The sequence below is a fragment of the Salmo trutta genome, chromosome 22 (assembly GCF_901001165.1).
Source record: "Salmo trutta chromosome 22, fSalTru1.1, whole genome shotgun sequence".
Taxonomy (NCBI): Eukaryota; Metazoa; Chordata; class Actinopteri; order Salmoniformes; family Salmonidae; genus Salmo; species Salmo trutta.
This window is the reverse complement of record NC_042978.1, coordinates 46,414,962-46,438,181: the sequence shown is the minus strand read 5'-3', so window position 1 is coordinate 46,438,181 and position 23,220 is coordinate 46,414,962. Positions and strand designations below refer to the sequence as shown.

At 41.1% G+C, this 23,220-nt stretch overlaps 1 protein-coding gene across 3 annotated transcripts in view; it reads left to right on the top strand.

The window, feature by feature from the left end:
* The first annotated feature begins 493 nt into the window (after window positions 1-493).
* Window positions 494-23,220, top strand: part of LOC115158830 (insulin receptor-like) — a 178,533-nt gene continuing 155,806 nt past the window's right edge. For 2 of the 3 annotated variants that reach the window (XM_029708185.1, XM_029708184.1), the window contains exon 1: window positions 495-1,691. In XM_029708185.1, the coding sequence (XP_029564045.1) occupies window positions 1,613-1,691 (79 nt within the window). In that variant the 5' untranslated portion in view covers window positions 495-1,612. Of the gene's footprint in view, window positions 1,692-23,220 lie in introns of all 3 variants that reach the window. The other variant, XM_029708186.1, reaches the window with a different exon arrangement.

Below are 23,220 nucleotides of genomic sequence, written 5' to 3'. Positions count from 1 at the left end.
TATTTATTTATACTAGTCTCTGCTAAAAAACATTCCATTATTACTTTGAAACTACAATATACTTAAACAAATTAAACTATAATTAATTTGTGCAATTTGGAAATCATAGTTAGAATAAATATTGATACAAATTATAAATTAAAGATGCATTTGCTGCCTATCATTTTATCTGCTAGTTTTATAGCCAACTTGGAAGATAAGAGTTTTATTACAATTTGCTAAGAACATTTTTATTTTTTTAATGAAAACGTCCCGGCTGGAGTAATAGAAATAACTCAAAATCATTCATTTTAAATTGTCTATCATCTCCGAATGATTGCGTTTTGTCGTTCTAATAGTATTTTTGGTTGAGTGACACAAAGAGAATTTTTGTTAGGCTCATGGATGGGCTTTCTATCGTGCAATATACTCCAATCCGCAGTTTCCAGCGGTTCTAGCGCTACTCCGTGTTTTCCAACGGACCTTATCTGCCCAGCTGACTGGCAGTACTTGTTTACTGTTGGATAGACACAGAAAGAGACGAAAAGGGGGGGAACCTGAGAGAGGTACCGTTTACGGGGATCGAAGTTTTTACACACTTCGAAGCAATGTGCTGGAAGCGGCGGATATTATTTGTTTAATGGTTAAAAGTAACGTTCGCTATATCACGTTTATTGTTTATGGGTGTTTTCAAAAATTGTTTTGGGTCGTGGCGTGACTGTAGCAGTTCAGGGGAAGGTCGTTGAAAAAGCTATCCACGTTTTTTTTTCTTCTTCTTCTTCCCCCTGCATGAATCCAAAAGGAGTTCCTGGGATGTGTTCATGTTTTTCTTCGTACGTCTTAAAAAGGTGTTTTTTGCTGTGATTACTGCGAAGAAGTGGAAATACTTGGGAGGTGCATGAAACCACTCAATCAGAGACCTGTGGATTACAGCAAGCTAGCCAACTCTATCCCAATTACTATAGCTGGCTAATGTTAGCTAGCTAGGTTATTGGGTTGATAGAAATTCGGCTAAATAACTGGGGGGGTTTTTTGGAAAGAAGAGGACACATATTTCAACATTACTAAGCATTTTTTTTTTATATATATATTTTTAAATAATTGCTTTATTATATGAAAATACGGTCTCTGAGTGTTTTACCAGAAGCACGGTCGCCCATAGTTAATTCCATGTATTTTCAACATTGGACCCTCGTTTATCGTGGAATGAGCCCGTAGCTACTATCGCGACTGGTACCTCTTTACTAGTTCAGCTAACAGGATTTATTTCTCTCCAATCGGAAGACTTTTATATAGAACAGATGAAAGTCACCTATCCCATACAATTGTGGAAAATGAAGTTTTTTATTCGCAAATGTATCGCCAGAACCCAAGACCACGTTATTTAGTGGTCATTTTGTTTCAGGGATAATCCATAATTAACTGAGAAGATATCAAGATAACGTTACAAACACATTGGACCCCCCGGCCCCTTTTTAAGGGGGGGCTAACTGGACTAGTTCTCGTCTCTCTCTTTTTCAATATTTGTTTTGTGTTTTCATTTCTTAGAAAGACATTTTTTTAAACAGACTTTGGATATCTTCGAAACAACCACGTTTTTTTTTGATGCACTAAAAATAAGAGAACAGTCACAATGCGGCTTGGGAGCTCCGCGGTTGTTTTGGTTACTTTTATCTACATGGTATGTCATGGTGGACTAACACATGGAGAAAGTAAGTATAGCGATATATATTTTTTTAATGCAATACTGGTTAATGATTCATGTGACTCACTCTCTACACACCACCCATCCTACCATCACCAATTTCATGTGTTTTATTATTCCCATGGAAAAATACCTTTTTTAATTGAAATGAGTTTTTAAATGAGGGATTCAATGCAGTGGTCACTGAAACAATATGATTGACCATTTTTACCATGATACTTTTTGCCTAAATTATGGTAAACACATTTTGCGTCTCATTGGGGTTATTACAAATATTTGTTAGCAAAGTTATTAAAGAATACCCACGCCCACTGTTAAAATATTTTATAGAGGCCTGTCGTGGATGGGTCAACCCGAGTACAGATTAGCTCCTGATATGGACTAGGGTGGTCTGTTGCAGCAAATCTAAACAGGAAATTGTATAATTCGCTTGCAGGCGTAGGCCCCTTCATGGCGACTTGCTACACACACACACTCACGTTGTAGCTGGAAATGTAAACATATTTAGCCAACGTTATGAAGGTCCATGAAATCCCCATACATGCAGGATTAGCAAACACTATGCCCATCTCTCAGCAGAAATGTCTGAAATAATGTACACATTCACACGCTCACCTGTGTGTCAGACAATTACTGTGAGTGTGAGGATGTTTACTATGGAGGAAACAAAACAAGATTCCAGGCACCGTATAACTGTATTTCCTATTTCTTGTTTTATGATACACTTTGTTTGAAAAACAAGGCATATCATGGTGGCATGTACAACCATTACATTTTTAAAGTATACAGGCTCTATCCCTTAGCTTTATTGCAGCAGAAAAATATAGAACCCATTCTCTATAGTGCCTTCATAGCTGTTGGATGTTTTCCCTGTGTATTGATCCAAACGTTTTCAGCTCAGGATTCAAGACATTTCTCACAGCATACCATATAGTTATGTCACTAATCCTGTCCTCTAATGTAGTCTTTTGGGCTTTAGTCCATACCTGTAGTTAAGTGGGCTCCCAAGTGGCACAAGCGGTCTAAGGCATTGCATCTCAGTGTTGGAGGCGTCACTACAGACCCTGGTTCGATTCCAGGCTATATCTCAACCGGCTGTGATTGGGAGTCCCATAGGGCGATGCACAATTGGCCCAGCGTTGTTGGGGTTTGGCCGGGGAAGGCCGTCATTGTAAATAAGAATTTGTTCTTAACTGGCTTGCCAAGTAAAATAAATGTTTAAAAAAATATGTATGTATGTATATGTTATTTGAACATGTTTTTAAATCTGTGACAAGTGACACATTTGTTGTTTCATCCTAAAGATGGCATAGTTTGAATATTAATCTGCAGGATAAAAACAATATATTGAACTGCTCAACTATGTAATTACAATAAGAAGAAACAAAACTACAGGTATGTAACAACTGTTGCTGTTGTATTTAGGCTATCAGGTTACCACCTTTTTACTCTGCAAACTTGGCCTACTTATAATGTAAAGAGGCTGGCTAATGGCTTACTGTACTCCAAGCTTCTCTGGAAGTGTTTCATTTTAAGCATCTGAAAGTCACCAGACTAATACATCTTTGTAAAACAACATACGCAGGCACACCATATTAGGTGGATAACCAGACATTCATGAAATAAGGGTGGTGAAATGTACCATTCCATTCAGTAGATGTTATTAGCATGACTCGGAGCCATGCAGAATTATGATGACATGGTACAAGATAAAGTGCCTCGCCAGACTTTTTTTTTTTCCCCTACATATTTTACCGAAAAGTTTTTTCTAGTAAAATTGAATATTTCCCAGTTGAGTGTATCTGAAGTAGCTATTTTTAGTCTTGGCTGTGGCATTTTTTTTTGTGCTACACCCAAAATGTAACCTCCATGAAAACCTCTTAACTTACAATCTTTGCACATTTTCTCTATAGCTACCTGTTACACCTTGGCATGTTGATTTGAAACACATAAAATGTTCATGGACATTTTAGCTAGCTTGCTGTTGCTAACAATTTTGTCCTGGGAGATAAACATTGGGTTGTTGGTTGTTAATTTACCTTGACTGAATGTTGTCTTCTTGTTGCTGGGTATTTGTAGAACTTTGACCCGGAGTCCTATCAGCTTCAGTTTCATAACCCTAACCCTTTGACCCGGAGTCATACAAAATTGTGTTTCTCTACTAGGATGATTAATCCATAGATAAATGGTAGAATCATAGTTTAGTATTTAGTTACCTGTGATTCATCTCTTGTTTAATTTTTCATCACTCACGTGGCTTTATATGCTTGTGAAAACCAATGAGGCGGGTTGAGCATCTTTAAATAGAGCCAAGTTCTATTTTAGCCTATCAGCAACGCAGGTGTTCATTGACACTGCAGTGTAATGAAATGATTGAATAATGTACCGTAAACCGCACGCGACATGGCCGTTCTGGTTTCCCTGTTCCAGTGATGCTCTGTTTGCTTCTCTGTAAGGCTGAGACATAAATACTAACAGGTCCATTTTAGAATATTCTAGAACATAAGAGTCTGTTTGTTAACATTAGGCTAGTAGGGATTCCTGTGATGGACCAATGAAGTGTACACATCTCAATGTCTCTCTCTTTATATTTAGATAAACTTAAAAGCTCCGACACAAGATTGTCAAACGTTTGCTTACCGACAGTACTTAGCACATCTGAACAGAGTGTCGGCAGTCAATGTCTTTTGTGTTCACACAGCAAAGACCTTGGAAGTCGTCAGCCACTTGTTAAAATACTCCAAACCAGAAGGTGGCAGTAGCGTTGTTTGGCAATGCATATCCATGCGTATTGCTTATGGTCTAGAGTCTAAGCTATCCGTGTTAATTTTGTTGATACCAGCCAGGTGGCCACAGCTAGACAACAAAGAAACAATTTAATTCACTCTCCATTATCTCATACTGCCAGTGCCAGCCCATAGCCAAATGTTTAGCCAGCTAGCTAATGTTAGGGACACTGCACTAACTCTGCAGCCAGCAAGGGCAGCTTTTTCATGGAAACTAGCTAATCCATTGTGATTGAATTATAGTGTCAATATTAGTTAACTAGCTTGGAGGAAGTATTTTTTGTTGTTGTGCCTGTGTACAGCTAGCTACATTGTGACTGGCTTGTCTGTGGATGTATGTAGAAAGTGCCATCTCCCCGACCATTTTGTTTATTTGAGGTTCATGCTCTCTGATTGGCTCAATGTCAAGTTGTTGTGCCACTGATGAGCATTGCGATAGCTACAAACCTATCGGGTCGGCACACATCAGGTACCGCCATTTGTTCTAGCAAGAGAAGGAACCACCTCCCACTGTGATGAGTACCTATCGGCAGTCTTGGTGTGTCTCATGCTTAGGTTATGTCAAGCATTTGGCTAGTAAGGATCTCTCTGCTGATCCAACAAAGCATCTGATATGGAGTATGTATAACTTCTTGTCTTCTGTATTTTACTGTTACGCCCTCTTCTGTTCTGTGTTACCCTAACTGTCTCCAAAACCTCATCCCATTAGTGTTGTCTCACTTTAAACCGCTCCAGAGTTCAAAGGAGATTTTTCTGGGTATTTTACACATGGAATGTATGCAGAGAAAAAGGTTACTGCAGAGGGGCCCTGCTAGAGGACGGCTGCTATCTCTTTCTGAGGGAGTGGAGCATATGTCAAGGGCTGTTTTCTTCCTGATTGACTGAATTCTGTGGGAAGTGACCATATTTGGCATGAAATGTATAAAAAAAAAGAATGAAGCCCCCCTGGATGTTTTGAGCAGTATTTGCATGTATATTACTGTGGCCTATATTGTCATTTATCTCATAATTCTGATGCAGAAGGGATTGTGTATCGATATCTAAACCACACCGAGGTGCATAGTTTTCTGAACGATAACACAATATAACGTGTTTTTCTGGGGCATTATGCTGCCGTTGACTGTGTCTGTTTGTCACAAAGGACACATTTTATGTATGGAGGAGATGGAACGTCGAGTCTCTATCCGCGAAGCAACCGCTCTCTCTTGCTGCTGTGTAACAGAAAGTAGTCGTGCAACACCTGCCTGGTCGCTTTCTTCTTCTTCTCAGTCTTGTGAGTGAATCTCTGTAAAGGGGGGATATTCCAGAGCGTCTGTGAGGGCCTTTGACTGACGGCTCGTCACTCACAACCCCAAGCCCCATAAAGTTAATCATTCCATGAACCAACCAATTCATATATCATTTGTGCTCAAAGTTTAATTTAAGTTAATTTTGTTGTGGCCAACTGAATAGTCCCCCTTTTTTTAAATTAATTTTTTTATTGTTTTTTTTAATCTCCATTTATAAAGTTAACTAATAGTCTTGGATGGGAAATTGGGAATCCCCGTCCTCCTTTATAAAAACACTCAACAGAAACAAGGTGTTAAACAATGACTGACCTCTATGCTGAACGGCTGAAATGGGAAAGACCGTTCATTTGATTCGCTCTGGGAACAGAAGGCAGTGTGTCTATTGTTTTTGTGTTGACTCTCCGTGGCCCCTGTTTGGGAACCTCAGGCACATTTTCCCACAATGTTGTGCGTGCGGAATGTGTTTGATGTGGGCCACCCTGTAGGTAGACCACAGCCTGATGTCTGCAGCTCGGCCCACTGCGGTGCTGACCTTTTCCGGGCCATGGATCTCTAGCATGTGAACAGCATGTCCTTGCCTGGGAGTCTCCGAGGTGGGCCTTTTTCTCTGGCTTCTCTGGCTTTTGGGTGTCCTGTCTATCTATTCCCACTCCTCCATGTTCATGAATAACATGGAATAGGCTACCCATGTAGGAACATGCATGGGTATTACGAAGCAAGTAAAAAAATTGTGCCCCAGGATATTTTCTTTGGTCCGTTTCTCTGATTTGTAGTGGTAGGAAATGTGAGCTGTGAAAAACCTTTATTTGTGACAGGGGAAAACGTGTTGCAGCAGCCTATGGTCTGGATGTGGAAGGAGAACGGGAGGTTCAGCTGTTTCATACGGGAAACCTTAAATCATCACGTTCAGTTGTTGGCCCTCCTCATGGTCGATGTGATGTTGACAGCTTCACTGGAGGGAACACACAAAATGGTCGCCACTCACCAGAACATGGGTAGTGGCTGTACCTAGCCTACATGCAGTCCTTTTCTGGAGCTAAACAGGCTGTTTGATCACATTCTGCCACATTTATTTTATACAAACACAGTGTAATAAATTATTTATAAATGAGCAGTGATCATGTAATTACTTTGTTTACTTAGCTAGAGTTTATGAACGAAAGCCTGAGCCATTGTTTCTGAATAATTGTGTTTTCCCTGAACCTTTTTTTAAAAAAAATTCTATATAAGTAGCTTAATTGTGTGGCGTAAAGTATTTTTAGATTTAAAATGGGCAAATGCAACAGATGAAATCTAACAAAGGCAATAGCCTAACATGCTGCCCAAACCGCCCGCGTTCCGTGCGTTGCAAAATAAATGTAGACATGCATGTCGTTCAGTAATTTCACCGAAACGGCTTGCGTGCGACAACAGGCGTCTGAGCAGCCAGACGCTAAAATAAAACTTGGTTCTATTTTAGAAGCTTGACACACTGCAGGTCCCGCCTCTCCCATCTACTCATTGGTTTTCTTTATGAGCATATACCCATGTGGATGATTGACAGATGAACGAGGTCCAGCCTTCTAGTCCAGTTGGTTGCCATGCCAACCCCCATATAAAATCCACAGAAGAATAATGAACGTGGAGAATAACTGACTAGGTTTCTCCTTTTTTATCTGTGGATTAATTCTGAGTAGAGAACACATTATTTTTGTGACTTCTACAAAGGTCCTGAAAATTATAAAATAAAAGTGACCATGTGTATTTCAGGTAAAATGACAACACAATGTGTATCTCCCAGGACAACAGCAAGCTAACTGTGCATGAATATTTCATGTGTATTTCATGCTGCTGCTACTCTCCGTTTATCATATATGCATAGTCACTTTAACTATACATTCATGTACATACTACCACAATTGGGCCGACCAAACAGTGCTCCTGCACATTGGCTAACCGGGCTATCTGCATTGTGTCCCACCCACCACCCGCCAACCCCTCTCTTACGCTACTGCTACTCTCTGTTTATCATATATGCATAGTCACTTTAACCATATCTACATGTACATACTACCTCAATCAGCCTGACTAACCGGTGTCTGTATATAGCCTCTCTACTGCTACTCTCTGTTTAGCATATATGCATAGTCACTTTAACCATATCTACATGTACATACTTCATCAATCAGCCCGACTAACCGGTGTCTGTATGGAGCCTCTCTACTGTTAATCACTGTCTTTTTACTGTTGTTTTATTTCTTTACTTGCCTATTGTTCACATAATACCTTTTTTTTTTGCACTATTGGTTAGAGCCTGTAAGTAAGCATTTCACTGTAAGGCCTGTTGTATTCAGCATTTCACTGTAAGGCCTGTTGTATTCGGCATTTCACTGTAAGGCCTGTTGTATTCGGCGTTCGTGACAGATAAACTTTGATTTGTTGGGCTGTTAAGGTCACCGTATTACCGCCACACCGGCGGTCACAAGTCCAAATTCCACCTGACCCTTTAGTCACGGTAACTAGGCTTCTTTTTCAAATCCTAATCCCACACCTCATGTAGTCTAGCCCATAGGCCTATATGTTTTGTATCACAAATAGTCTTAAAATGAAGCACATTATTCTGCTTTACAATCCGTGTAGAGCCTAACTGGCATACTTAAGTGGCGTGTGAGTTTCAAGTCAGGGGAAAGATAATTTCCACAATAAAAATGCACCTTTTTTTTTTTTATAATAAAGCGTTACATAATTGCATTTGCAGTCACTTTTTGAGAATGGTGTTTTTCCCGCTAATTGATTGCATTTTGGAACATTTTCCCTTATAGCCTACTGCCGTGTGCACATTGTTGCACTTCGTAATGCGAAGAAATAAACTATTAGGCTATCAACCTTTTAAGCTAAATGTTCTGATTTGCTGCATCATCCTCACTGCTTTTAAATGTTATTTTTTTTTTATGCAAATGATTGTATTAATCTTGGCTCTATCGCTTCCCACAACTGTCCCAGAGTATGTTTGGAATATTTGTTTCTCACACAGAAGGATTCAACTTTTGTACAAGTAAATGTGGACAGTTCTTCTGACCTCTTCAGTATGCGACTTGAAATTTGAAAAGGGCGCGTCCTCAACGTGTCTTCACTTGTAGCCTACTTCGGAGGCTAGATTCCTGTGAGAAGGACCCTGTCACTTGACAGGCATTGGCTAATAAGAATTGAGAGATCTGTGAGAGGTGCTTGGGAACATGATCATTGGCAACCGGGTGAATGGAATTATAATTATTATATTTAGCCGAAGGGCATAACCGGCTGCAAGCCATTCATTGTTTTGTTTTTTTAGGAGGCATTACGACCACACAAGGGGGAGGCCACTGGGAAATTCAAGGCCAGTGCCTGTTTTTAAAATTTGAGCAGCCTTTTAAGCAGTCTAGAACAGTTAAATAGTTAACACACACGGACGCAGCGGTGTAAGGCACTGCATCTCAGTGCAAGAGGCGTCACTACAGTCCCTGGTTCGAATCCAAGCTGTATCACATCCGGCTGTGATCGGGAGTCCCATAGTGCGGCGCACAATTGGCCCAGCGTCGTCCGGGTTTGGCAGGTGTAGGCCGTCATTGTAAATAAGAATTTGTTCTTATCTGACTTGCCTAGGTATTAAATAAAGTTTACACACACACCACACTGACAAAAAAGTCATTTTATTGGTATTTACGTATGTCCCCATTACCAGTAAAACATAATCAAAACCTATTTCTTTCACTTACTTGTTGTGCTGTTTCATTCTCAACCAGGATTTCTATGGAACGTCGTTTGGGGTCTTTGCTATGGAACGCCGTTTGGGGTCTTTGCGTGTCAAAAAAAGATAACCGTCAAATAACACTTTGACCAATCAGGGCCAACACATTGATTACACTATCACTCGTATTTCATATGTCATAACGATTCATCGATACTTATGCTATGATGTTGGTAACGTTGTCCCGGGCCCTTAGTGCTGGTCATAAAAGAAAAGCTATCTAGCTCATGGATGCAAACGATGTTCTTCCCCAAAGGAAGAATGAAGTCCTCCACAATAGTATGGGGCTTGCCTGTCCTAGCCACTCGGTAGCTCACCATATAAGACGCTTCTAGCCCCTTCTTATTAATGGCATCTGTTGCTTTTATCCATGTCTTACTACTCGAAAGTCGTCTTTATTCTCGCTCAAACTCCCTTGGCTTATTTTTCAAATTGTCATGTTTCTAAATGTCTGCGCGAAAGTGAAGGTTTCCCACGAGAGAGTAACGGTTAATGTGATTGGATGTTAATTATCTGACTAGGCTTCCTGTATTTGACATTGTGTTGTTATTTCGTTGAACACTAGATGGCTTCATTTTATTTTCGGCAGTGAAACGAGGCTACTCAGGAGAGGGAAAAAAAAACCTTACCCAAATGTATAGCCCCATTGGGAAAATATAAATGTACTGTTTGAAAAGTAAAGATTTTTTTTAAATATATTATTTTAAATATATATCTTTTTTTATGTGAATCACATTTTCTATTTGGCGTACCCCCGGCGGCATTGCCCCAGTTTGGGAATACCTGGTTTAGGCTATATTAAATGCATTTATTAGACTTTTTAAATTGTTGATGTTGAGGTCTGTAATCAGTGGCTTGTAGGCTATTATTGGAAGCCAGGAGATGCTAAATGTGTTTATGTTAATTAATGGTCAATTACTGTGAGATTGGCAGTTATTTGCTTGATAATCACCAGCTGACACAATGTAAGGACCACCACAGCCCTATTTCGACCTGTCCCCAAATGTAATATAGTTACTTCACAGTTGGTAGTTTAACCTGTGTGTCATGAACGAGTCTGGGTGGGGATGCGCACAATGGCACACGCGGAGCCGCCTGGTCATCATGTAATAATCGCAAGGGTTGTGAAGTAAAGGATTTCCTTCGACTGTGTTTATGGGGAAATAGGCAATCCTGTATTGTAAAGGAAATGAACTGTTCAGTTCTCTTCCTAAATCTTTCTTGTTTTGAGTCTCTAATTCTTGATCTATCACTAATTACCCATTTCAACTTCTGCCATCTCGTCAAATGTATGATTTTTGTGTGTGTGCGTGTGTGCGTGTGTGTGTGTGTGTGTGTGTGTGTGTGTGTTAAAAGCGAGACCTTCCTCTCGCGCTCCGTGTCCACATAATGATCAGCCCTGAGAAGGAAAAACACAAGCTTCCCTTTGACTCCTGCTATACATCACCGACAGCAACCGTTTGGTTGTGAGGAAAAAGCCAAAAAGATCCCTGTGTTGTGTGTTCAGTGGGAGTGTAGGCCTAGTTTCCCTTCCTCTCTCGTAATATTGTAGGGCTCCCTTGGTCTCAATGGGACTTTCAGCTAAAATAACGTTTTTTAGTAAAATAACAATTTATGTAATTATTTTGTCAAATGAATGGATTCCCTCCCTGGCTTTTCTCAAGTTTGTTGTGAATAATGTTGTCATGGAAATATATGATGTAATGTCTGACTTGGTGGTGTCATTGATGCCTTCCGTCCTTCATAAGTCTGGGGGATTCCTAGAAAGATAAAATGGCACACTTTCCTAAGGCCATAATCACTGCATTGAAATGCGGTTGGAAAAGGGAATCCCACACACAGCCCCATTATGCCATCCTGGAACAATCTGAGATGTTGCTTTTTCTATATGCCTGTTTTTAACTGTCAATGACTTCACACTATAAAATCCAAGTTAAGCCGTGCTTGTAATGCAGGGATCAGGCCGAGCCGGGTTGGAAGCCCTTTTGGCAGACAAGGCTGAGGGCAAAACAAAGGCTGCTGTCGTAAAGGGGGGGCATGGAAGCTGGGGGGGGGGGGTTGGGGCTGTGGCCTTGTAACTGTACCTGATGGGTTAAATGTATTTTGAGGTCTGTCATATGACTGAAAAGTGGACCTTTGACTCACGCAGCCCAACTCTGTTGTTAAGCACTGCAGGTCGGTCTGACTGCCGTGTGCTGCTGCTGATGGGAGAGGAGGAAGGGTTGATCATGGCAGTGAAAATAATAAATGAACTAATTGATTATTAATACAATTAGGACAATTGTAGAAGTAAATGGGCTGTGCAAGAATATGTTTCCTGAGTTGTGAAGATGATGCTTGATTAGGGCATTGAATAAGGGAATTAATTCCTTTTTTTTTTTTTAAAACAAAGGCTTATCTTAAAAGTCAGAACTCATGTTTATGAGATCCAATAGGTCAATATAAAATATCTTGAATAGCTCACGACATTTGAAACGGTGGATTGTGTGCTACTTTCTGTATTATCGTATTTTGTGTGTGTATGTAGGGTCCTATAAAATCAAAAAAATTGTTTTCACCATTTTAGTTTTTTCAGGGTTTTGATCTCAATCTTTTTTTTTTTTTTAATAGAACCTCAAATGTTGTTTTTCTTAAGTCCACAACAATGCTTCAACCACATCAGGAGACCACTTTTGATGTCTGGGGGGAAAATAGACGCCATTTTAGATTTTTGGGTGTAGTTACCCTTTTTTAATGCGACTGTATAGCAGTAAAAAAACATTGTTTGCTAAACAAATGGCCACTGGATTGATGCAAATCATGATATCGTTCTGCCAGGTAAGTATAGTCTACTTGGTAGTTAGCATTTTAATTGTGAAGGGTTTTGGGGAAGCCTTCCCATCTACCAGGAGAAGGTTGTCATTAGCCATTAGCGATGATGCTATACAAAGTTTAGACGCACGCACCGCACCCAGACGAGAGCATTCCTGAGCCGTTTCAGAAAGTTGCAGGAAAAATACAAATCACTAACCAGGTTTTCATCCAACATTTTTATGCGAGTAAACTACATGTCGAATAAAAAAAATAAAAAAAACTTCACGACAGGCCTGATGGAAACAGCAAATTTATCGGACAACTTTCCATATGTTGCTTGACAAGGTGGGTTCTTTCTGTGTTTTTGTAAAATTAATTACGTGAGAAATGGCGGTGGAAACTCTTAAGCTCAAATATTGCTATAATAAGCATTATCATATTGAAGTAGACTTGGAGTCACACGATGACATGGTGTGTCGTGCTCCCACTACGACTCTGGGAAACCGTGCCGTTTAAATTAGTCTACAGATGAAATAAGTTCTGAACTTCACAGGGTGGTGAAGGTGCACGGTGAGGAACTTCACAGGGTGGTGAAAGTGCACGGTGAGGAACTTCACAGGGTGGTGAAGGTGCACGGTGAGGAACTCGATGGTCCTTTCCAATAAATACCGAGGGTCTTATTCTGGTGACATGATGATTGATGCTTGGCTGCAGTTTGACACTTTTAAAATGTTGTACATAAGTATCTCATCATGTAGGCTATACCCACACTGTATCTGTGTGCTGTTGGCTAGAACACACCTGCCTATACCAGAGTAGGAACATTTTGCTATATAACGCCAATTTGTTTTTCACATCCATTATAGTGAGGTTGCAAATGCAATGGAAACCCATTTTGACTTCTTAAAGTCATTTTTATGTGCACTATGTCATTAATCACAGACTTTTTATCCACAACAAGTTAATTTGATAAACACATCTCTGGTGGGGAAAATGTGCATTATTTTTTTTAATGTATATTTTAGAATATTCACATTTTAAAATCTGTCTCCATTTGGATGGAAACCTAGCTCTTGATGCATTTAATTCATATCTTATTAACTTGGGCAATTAAATGCGTTTAAAAATAAATTCAATACATTTTAGTTGATTTTTCTACAAAGTTCAATACCTTTTTGAATACTGTTTGGTTTTAATGTCTGGATTCCGTCCGCAACACAGATTTTATAGGGCCTTATCTATGTAGCCTATGTCTCCTGATGGTGGTGTAGTTAGATAAACCCACTGCTCTCTGTCTCTCCCATACACCCTTCTCAACCCGTTTCCCTCACCTCTCTGTCTCTCCCATACACCCTTCTCAACCCGTTTCCCTCACCTCTCTGTCTCTCCCATACACCCTTCTCAACCCGTTTCCCTCACCTCTCTGTCTCTCCCATACACCCTTCTCAACCCGTTTCCCTCACCTCTCCGTCTCTCCCATACACCCTTCTCAACCCGTTTCCCTCACCTCTCTGTCTCTCCCATACACCCTTCTCAACCCGTTTCCCTAACCTCTGTCTCTCCCATACACCCTTCTCAACCCGTTTCCCTCACCTCTCTGTCTCTCCCATACACCCTTCTCAACCCGTTTCCCTCACCTCTCTGTCTCTCCCATACACCCTTCTCAACCCGTTTCCCTCACCTCTCTGTCTCTCCCATACACCCTTCTCAAACCGTTTCCCTCACCTCTCTGTCGGTGTCCTGCTACAGTGATGTATATTCCTCAACACCGGCTCACCCAGACCCTCAAGTGCTCGGTCATAAAATCTGTATGATACTCCAGTTTATTCTGTCATTAAACCGTTCAACAGGGTTAAGAGGGGGATGGCAATTTGTTTTATTTTGTGGCTGAATAAATGTTTTATTTTTTTTATACCTCCTTTTGTTTCTCCTTTTAGTAAATATGGTTAGGTGACTTTTGTAAAATGAGGCGGCAGGAGGAGCGTAGCTCAGAATCGATAGCTTCATTACGCTGTAATGATTTAATTGATTCGTTTTAAATGTGATGGGTCAGAAATCAACCGCTCAAACTGAAATGCTAACATAGTGTCGTTACAATAAAATGTTTTCCCAGAGATTCTTCCTCAGATTAATATTTTAGACAGAAAATATATATTTTTTTTAAAGTTTTGGTTTGTTTCTACTTATGTTTTATTGGTCTGAAGTACATTTTGATATTTATTTTTCCCTTTTTATTTAACTGAAGATAATATCTGTGTTTTTAAAGAATTTGTGCCCCTGCCTGCACACTTCAATTTCAATTATTTGTTTCGGTGGAGTAGTTTGACACTAACAAAATAGTTACATTTTACATTTTTACATTTTAGTTATTTAGCAGACGCTCTCATCCAGAGCGACTTACAGTAGTGAATACATACATTTCATTTTTATTTCATGCATTTTTTAAATGTTTTTTTTATTTTTTTTGTACTGGCCCCCTGTGGGAATTGAACCCCCAACCCTGGCGTTGCACACACCATGCTCTACCAACTGAGCCACAGTTTCCCCTTTTTAAGAGAAAGAGTTAAATAAAGTGAGAGAACTGAACAGACACAGCGCAGATCCTTCGGGAGGTGACAGTATCTTCCCTTCATTCAATAACATGTCAACATTACACACACCAGGTTTACACACGCTTCAACTGGAGGTCCCTCAATAACATGTCAACATTACACACACCAGGTTAACACACGCTTCAACTGGAGGTCCCTCAATAACATGTCATGTTAACATTACACACACCAGGTTAACACACACTTCACCTGGAGGTCCCTCAATAACATGTCAACATTACACACACCAGGTTAACACACGCATCAACTGGAGGTCTTTCAATAACATGTCATGTTAACATTACACACACCAGGTTAACACACGCTTCACCTGGAGGTCCCTCAATAACATGTCAACATTACACACACCAGGTTAACACACGCATCAACTGGAGGTCTTTCAATAACATGTCATGTTAACATTACACACACCAGGTTAACACACGCTTCACCTGGAGGTCCCTCAATAACATGTCAACATTACACACACCAGGTTAAAACACGCTTCAACTGGAGGTCCCTCATTTTCTCCTTGGTGGGTTGCTCCATGTAGAGAACAACACAGGTATGCTAATAGTTATCAGGTCACCTGCGAGGCCCGCCCTGCAGTATTTATAACTGCGTGTTTCTTTACCACGTTAACTGTTCAGAGTTTGAGTTAAGGTGTTTTTTAAGAGTTGTCTGCTTTGTCAGTGACCTTGTCACTTGTCTTGCTGCACACTTCATTGTTCTTCATCTTGGTCAGGTTGTTATTGTGAAATACAATGTGTTCTCAAGGACTTACCTGGTTAAAACTAAGTTTTTATATCAGGGATGGTCAATCCTTACACCCATAGCTCTCTGAATTTGAGTGGTTACATTTCCCCATCCCTCAGCTTTTCACCGTACCAGGGGCGGGGAGTCCCTTTTTTTGTTATTTGTTTTCTACTGCTGAATGCCGCTTTAAGTAAAAGTAATGCATTTGCTTGGTGTCTTTTATATATATATATATATATACTGCTCCAAAAAATAAAGGTAACACTTAAACAACACAATGTAACTCCAAGTCAATCACACTTCTGTGAAATTAAACTGTCCACTTAGGAAGCAACACTGATTGACAATAAATTTCACATGCTGTTGTGCAAATGGAATAGACAACAGATGGAAATTATAGGCAATTAGCAAGACACCCCCAATAAAGGAGTGGTTCTGCAGGTGGTGACCACAGACCACTTCTCAGTTCCTATGCTTCCTGGCTGATGTTTTGGTCACTTTTGAATGCTGGCGGTGCTTTCACTCTAGTGGTAGCATGAGACGGAGTCTACAACCCACACAAGTGGCTCAGGTAGTGCAGCTCATCCAGGGTGGCACATCAATGCGAGCTGTGGCAAGAAGGTTTGCTGTGTCTGTCAGCGTAGTGTCCAGAGCATGGAGGCGCTACCAGGAGACAGGCCAGTACATCAGGAGACGTGGAGGAGGCCGTAGGAGGGCAACAACCCAGCAGCAGGACCGCTACCTCCGCCTTTGTGCAAGGAGGAGCAGGAGGAGCACTGCCAGAGCCCTGCAAAATGACCTCCAGCAGGCCACAAATGTGCATGTGTCTGCTCAAACGGTCAGAAACAGACTCCATGAGGGTGGTATGAGGGCCTGACGTCCACAGGTGGGGGTTGTGCTTACAGCCCAACACCGTGCAGGACGTTTGGCATTTGCCAGAGAACACCAAGATTGGCAAATTCGCCACTGGCGCCCTGTGCTTTTCACAGATGAAAGCAGGTTCACACTGAGCACGTGACAGAGTCTGGAGACGCCGTGGAGAACGTTCTGCTGCCTGCAACATCCTCCAGCAGGACCGGTTTGGCGGTGGGTCAGTCATGGTGTGGGGTGGCATTTCTTTGGGGGGCCGCACAGCCCTCCATGTGCTCGCCAGAGGTAGCCTGACTGCCATTAGGTACCGAGATGAGATCCTCAGACACCTTGTGAGACCATATGCTGGTGCGGTTGGCCCTGGGTTCCTCCTAATGCAAGACAATGCTAGACCTCATGTGGCTGGAGTGTGTCAGCAGTTCCTGCAAGAGGAAGGCATTGATGCTATGGACTGGCCCGCCCGTTCCCCAGACCTGAATCCAATTGAGCACATCTGGGACATCATGTCTCGCTCCATCCACCAACGCCACGTTGCACCACAGACTGTCCAGGAGTTGGCGGATGCTTTAGTCCAGGTCTGGGAGGAGATCCCTCAGGAGACCATCCACCACCTCATCAGGAGCATGCCCAGGCGTTGTAGGGAGGTCATACAGGCACGTGGAGGCCACACACACACTACTGAGCCTTATTTTGACTTGTTTTAAGGACATTACATCAAAGTTGGATCAGCCTGTAGTGTGGTTTTCCACTTTAATTTTGAGTGTGACTCCAAATCCAGACCTCCATGGGTTGATAAATTGGATTTCCATTGATTATTTGTGTGTGATTTTGTTGTCAGCACATTCAACTATGTAAAGAAAAAAGTATTTAATAAGATTATTTCTTTCATTCAGATCTAGGATGTGTTATTTTAGTGTTCCCTTTATTTTTTTGAGCAGTATATTAATAATAATTGAACTACCGCGAGCTGGTTTATGAAACGGCAGCAAGGCTGGCTGACTGGCTGGCTCAACTCTACTGTATGGGGATAGTCCCCTGGTGCAACTCATTATTAGGAAGGTGTTGTTAATATTTGGTATAGTCCGTGTATAAACCTCCCTCCCTCTTTCATTCTACCCCCTTTCTCTCCATTTATCTCTCCCTCCCTCTGTTTTTCTGGTTAACTCTCATCCAGTGATTTGTTTTTCTCACACTGCAGATGCGCGCGCACACACACCCATACACCAAGGTTTCCGTTATGAAAATTTGCCACTGGACAGGGAAGATTTGCATTTATTGGACTTTTAAAAATGTTTATTTTTTATATGTACCAGTCACCCATAATGCATTGGGTGCGTAACCCATTAGGGTATCCACCCACGCAGCCAGCACCATCAATAACCGAGGGATATTGGCCAAATGAGCCACATTTACATGCCCTTTAACATCCTGTATCAAATGAAAAAAAACACTTCCTTGTTTTTCAATGTGTAGCATATGCACTTTATAACATATTTTTTTTATAACTTTCCAAAAACTATTGTCTACCTCATGGTTCTGCTGTCATAGATTTTGAGCAGTAAATGCGTCAGGGTATTGGATGCGTAAGGCCTATAGGCTTAGTGGTCCACTGTACAATATTAATTATAAAAAAATACAAGACAAGCTTAGGCCTAGCCCCAGAGAGAGAGAACGATATGCTGGTGGAAAGCTACAATAGGCTGCGTCTGCTATAGAGGGAGACGTGTACAGAAGGAGGCTGGCTAATTTGTACATTTCCGATCAAAATATTTTTGGGGGATGTAAAGGGAGGCATTTTTATTGTTTGATTTATAGGAGTAGGTGGTAGGCGTAAAACATTCTTTCTCACCTCAAGTTCAACAATCCAGGCTTCATCACAACCGGCCGTGATTGGGAGTCCCATAGGGCGGCGCACAATTGGCCCAGCGTCGTCCGGGTTTGGCCGGGGTAGGCCGTCATTGTAAATAAGAATTTGTTCTTAACTAACTTGCCTAGTTAAATACATATAAACTGTCATAGTCAGTTGGTAGACCGGTGTGCACTGCCTTCACCACCATAGGCTCTGCTGTATAACAGGCTTATAGCACCAGGCTCAACGTCAACGGTGAAGAGGCGACTCCGGGATGCTGACCTTCTAGGAAGAGTTGCAAAGAAAAAGCAATATCTCAGACTGGCCAATAAAAAGAAAAGATTAAGACGGGCAAAAGAACACAGACGCTGGATAGAGGAACTCTGCCTAGAAGGCCAGCATCCCGGAGTCGCCTCTTCACTGTTGACGTTGAGACTGGTGTTTTGCGCGTACTATTTAATGAAGCTGCCAGTTGAGGACTTGTGAGGCGTCTGTTTCTCAAACTAGACACTCTAATGTACTTGTCCTCTTGTTCAGTTGTGCACTGGGTCCTCCCACTCCTCTTTCTATTCTGGTTAGGGACAGTTTGCGCTGTTCTGTGAAGGGAGTAGTACACAGCGTTGTTCGAGATCTTCAGTTTCTTGGCAATTTCTCACATGGAATAGCCTTAATTTATCAGAACAAGAATAGACTGACGAGTTTCAGAAGAAAGTTCTTTGTTTCTGGCCATTTTGAGCCTGTAATCGATCCCACAAATGCTGATGCTCCAGATACTTAACTAGTCTAAAGAAGGCCAGTTTTATTGCTTCTTTAATAAGGACAAGAGTTTTCAGCTGTGCAAACATAATTGCAAAAGAGTTTTCTAATGATCAATTAGCCTTTTTAAATTGATAAACTTGGATTAGTTAACACAACGTGCCATTTGAACACAGGAGTGATGGTTGCTGATAATGGGCCTCTGTACGCCTATGTAGATATTCCATTAAAAATCATCTGTTTCCAGCTACAATAGTCATTTACGACATTAACAATGTCTACACTGTATTTCTGATCAATTTGATGTCATTTTAATGGACAAAAATGAGCTTTTCTTTAAAAAACAAGGACATTTCTAAGTGACCCCAAACTTTTGAACGCGTGTGTGTGTGTGTGTGTGTGTGTGTGTGTGTGTGTGTGTGTGTGTGTGTGTGTGTGTGTGTGTGTGTGTGTCATTCACAGGGCTTTTATTAAAAATAGACTACTGAGATGGTATTGAAGAAATAAGCTGTTTAATCTTTTTTGTGATAAAATATTTAAATGCGCAACCTAATCCAGTGACTGTCAAGCATTTTGGGTAGACAATTATGCTGTTATTTTATAATTTATATTTTACTGTGAAAATAGGGCTCCTAGAATGTAAAAAAAAAAAAATCTTCAATGGATATTATTTTGCCTGCATCTTTGTGTTATAGTATCATAGGTTCATTTATTTGGGGCTTATTCACCAGCTGAGGAAGTGGGAACTCACATGAGCTCGATCACTAACTGTAAATATAATGCCCACTGCTAGTAGCCATGTATTATTTTAACATTCAATATCCTACAAAAACGTTTCAGTTGTAGCCTACCGCGAAATGAGGCCTATGCACATTACATGCCATCTCAAAGCCATTTCAAATATCTTGTTTGTAAAATAGTTGCTTTTGAGTTCAGGTTGAGAAAGTAAACCAACAAAAAACAGTGAACATCCTCTCTCTGTCTCTGACAACAGGATAACTGTGTTTTCCCCACAATTTTAAATTGTTATACAATCGCAACACTCCCCCCCCCCTCCCAGGAAAGGAGAGTGGCTTGCTAGACACAGCAGAGAAACAGGTACAAGGGCAGGCAGACCTTTTCATTACAGGAATCATGAGGATAATGTACTTTTACTGATGGGATGTTTTGACTGAATGAATGTGCAACTCGAACCAATGCGACCAATAAAATATTTTTTTAACTCGCACAGCTAAGTCAAAATGGTCGCAGTCTGGAGCCCTGCCTTGTAGTCTTTTCACTCTCTCTAACTTTCGTTTAACTTCAATGCTAACGAAACCCTGACACGCAGACAGTCTGCTCACATCTGCTAATCCCAGTCTGTATGTGCTGGGAAAGCCGGCTCTTTCATAGAGTTTAAAGGTGTGAACGCCATCGTTTTGCCACCTCTCTTTTGTCAGTCTCTCCAGCTGCCGTGATGCTTTAGTATGTACATTTGCACGTGATGAGGGAACGGACACTTACACACTGTGTGTGTTAAATGGTTGTCTACAGGGCTGGGCAGCTACAGTTTGTCTTAAAATTAATAGGCTGAGATTTGTTTCTATGGTGATCATGCTGCCTCTCTCTGGTTTCTATGGTAATCTTGCTGCCCTATGGTAATCCTGTTGCCTCTGTTGGTTTCTATGGTAATCCTGCTGCCTCTCTCTCTGTTGGTTTCTATGGTAATCCTGCTGCTTCTCTCTGTTGGTTTCTATGGTATTCCTGCTCCCTCTCTCTGTTGGCCATTTCCCCCTCTCCATGCTCTTCAGGGCCTAAAATCAACACCTGCCACCTTTCAAATGCGGGTAGATTTTGACATTGGCTGCAGTATCTGTTTTTTTTATTTAACCTTTAACTAGGCAAGTCGGTTAATATTCTTATTTACAATGACGGTCTACCAAAAGGCAAAAGGCCTCGTGCGGGGACAGAGGCCTGGGATTTCAACAAAAAAAATAAATACAATACAAATATAGGACAAACGCATCACAACAAGAGAGACAACACAACACTACCTAAAGAGAGACCTAAGATGACAACATGTTAGCAACACAGCATGGCAGCAGCACAAAACAGGGTACAAACATGATTGGCCACAGACAACAGCACAAAGGGTAAGAAGGTAGAGACAACAATACATCACACAAAGCAGCCACAACTGTCAGTAATCGTGTCCATTATTGAGTCTTTGAATGAAGAGATTGAGATAAAACTGTTCAGTTTGAGTGTTTGTTGCAGCTCCTTCCAGACGCTAGCTGCAGCGAACTGAAAAGAGGAGTGACCCAGGGATGTGTGTGCTTTGGGGACCTTTAACAGAATGTGACTGGCAGAACGGGTGTTGTATGTGGAGGATGAGTAGGTATCTCAGATAGAGGGGAGTGAGGCCTAAGAGGGTTTTATAAATAAGCATCAATCAGTGGGTCTTGCGGCAGGTATACAGAGATGACCAGTTTACAGAGGAGTATAGAGTGCAGTGATGTGTCCTATAAGGAGCATTGGTGGCAAATCTGATGGCCGAATGGTAAAGAACATCTAGCCACTCGAGAGCACCCTTACCTGACGATCTATAAATGATGTCCCTGTAATCTAGCATGGGAAGGATGGTCATCTGAATCAGGGTTAGTTTGGCAGCTGGGGTGAAAGAGGAGCGATTACGATAGAGGAAACCAAGTCTAGATTTAACTTTAGCCTGCAGCTTTGATATGTGCTGAGAGAAGGACAGTGCACCGTCTAGCCATACTCCCAAGTACTTGTATAAGGTGACTACCTCAAGCTCTAAACCCTCATAGGTAGTAATCACACCTGTGGGAAGAGGGGCATTCTTCTTACCAAACCACATGACCTTTGTTTTGGAGGTGTTCAGAACAAGGTTAAGGGTAGATAAAGCTTGTTGGACACAAAGAAAGCTTTGTTGTAGAGCATTTAACACAAAATCCAGGGAGTGGCCAGCTGAGTATAAGACTGTATCATCTGCATATAAATGGTTGAGAGAGCTTCCTACTGCCTGATCTATGTTGATGATGTAAATTGAGAAGAGCGTGGGGCCAAGGATTGAGCCTTGTGGTTCTCCCTTGTTAACAGGCAGTGGCTGAGACAGTAGATTTTCTGACTTTTTATTTTTTTATTTTGTGCCGTTTTGTTTCATAGCTGATAAATTAATCGCACAAAGTCAAAGAACAAAAAATCCTATTTAGCTTTCCTCTCTTTCCCTGTATTCGTCTGTTCCATTTGTTCTTGTAAAAGTGAGAGAAGTCTCTGTCAACACCAGTGTGACAAATGGAGGCAGGGGACATAAATATGGACATAGCAAGGCTGACAGGAAGTGTATGGTCAACGGTAGGGATTGGTCAGTGAAGTGTTTGTCATTCAACGATAGACTCATTTGTTTTCATGCACTTTTTTTTACTTGAGAAATGCTGCAGCAAACAAACTCAACAAAAAAAGAAGCGTCCCCTTTTCAGGACCCTGTCTTTCAAAGATAATTTGTAAAAATAACTTCAGATCTTCATTGTAAAGGGTTTAAAACGCTGTTTCTCATGCTTGTTCAATGAACCATAAACAATTAATGAACATGCACCTGTGGAACGGTCGTTAAGACACTAACATCTCTAGTAAAATGTCCGTCAGAAGAAATACATTATTATTTTTCTTGCAGTTTACGCAGATTCTTTTTTTTGTGTGTTTCTGTGAAAAAAAATGTCACCTTTTTTGGGCCCACGCCAATTTGTAGACCTGTTGTTGGCTCAATGCTTTGATTGTGCAAATATGTTCTGTGCATATCATATCCTTCATGCGCACGGATATCCTTCATGCGCACAGATATCCTGTATGGGGAAAAAAAACAACCGAGTGCCCATTTTGAAAATTTGAAAATATTTCAGAATTCACTTAGAACCCAGAGGGTTCCTATGGACAACAAACACATATTACTGCAGCCATGCCTGAATATAACACATTATATTGCAGATCAGATTTGTTACCAACTAAATACATATGAAACTACATTTTTATATTCTCTCGACGTCAGGTCATGGCTGTCGATGCCCCCTTGTGTTGGCGTAA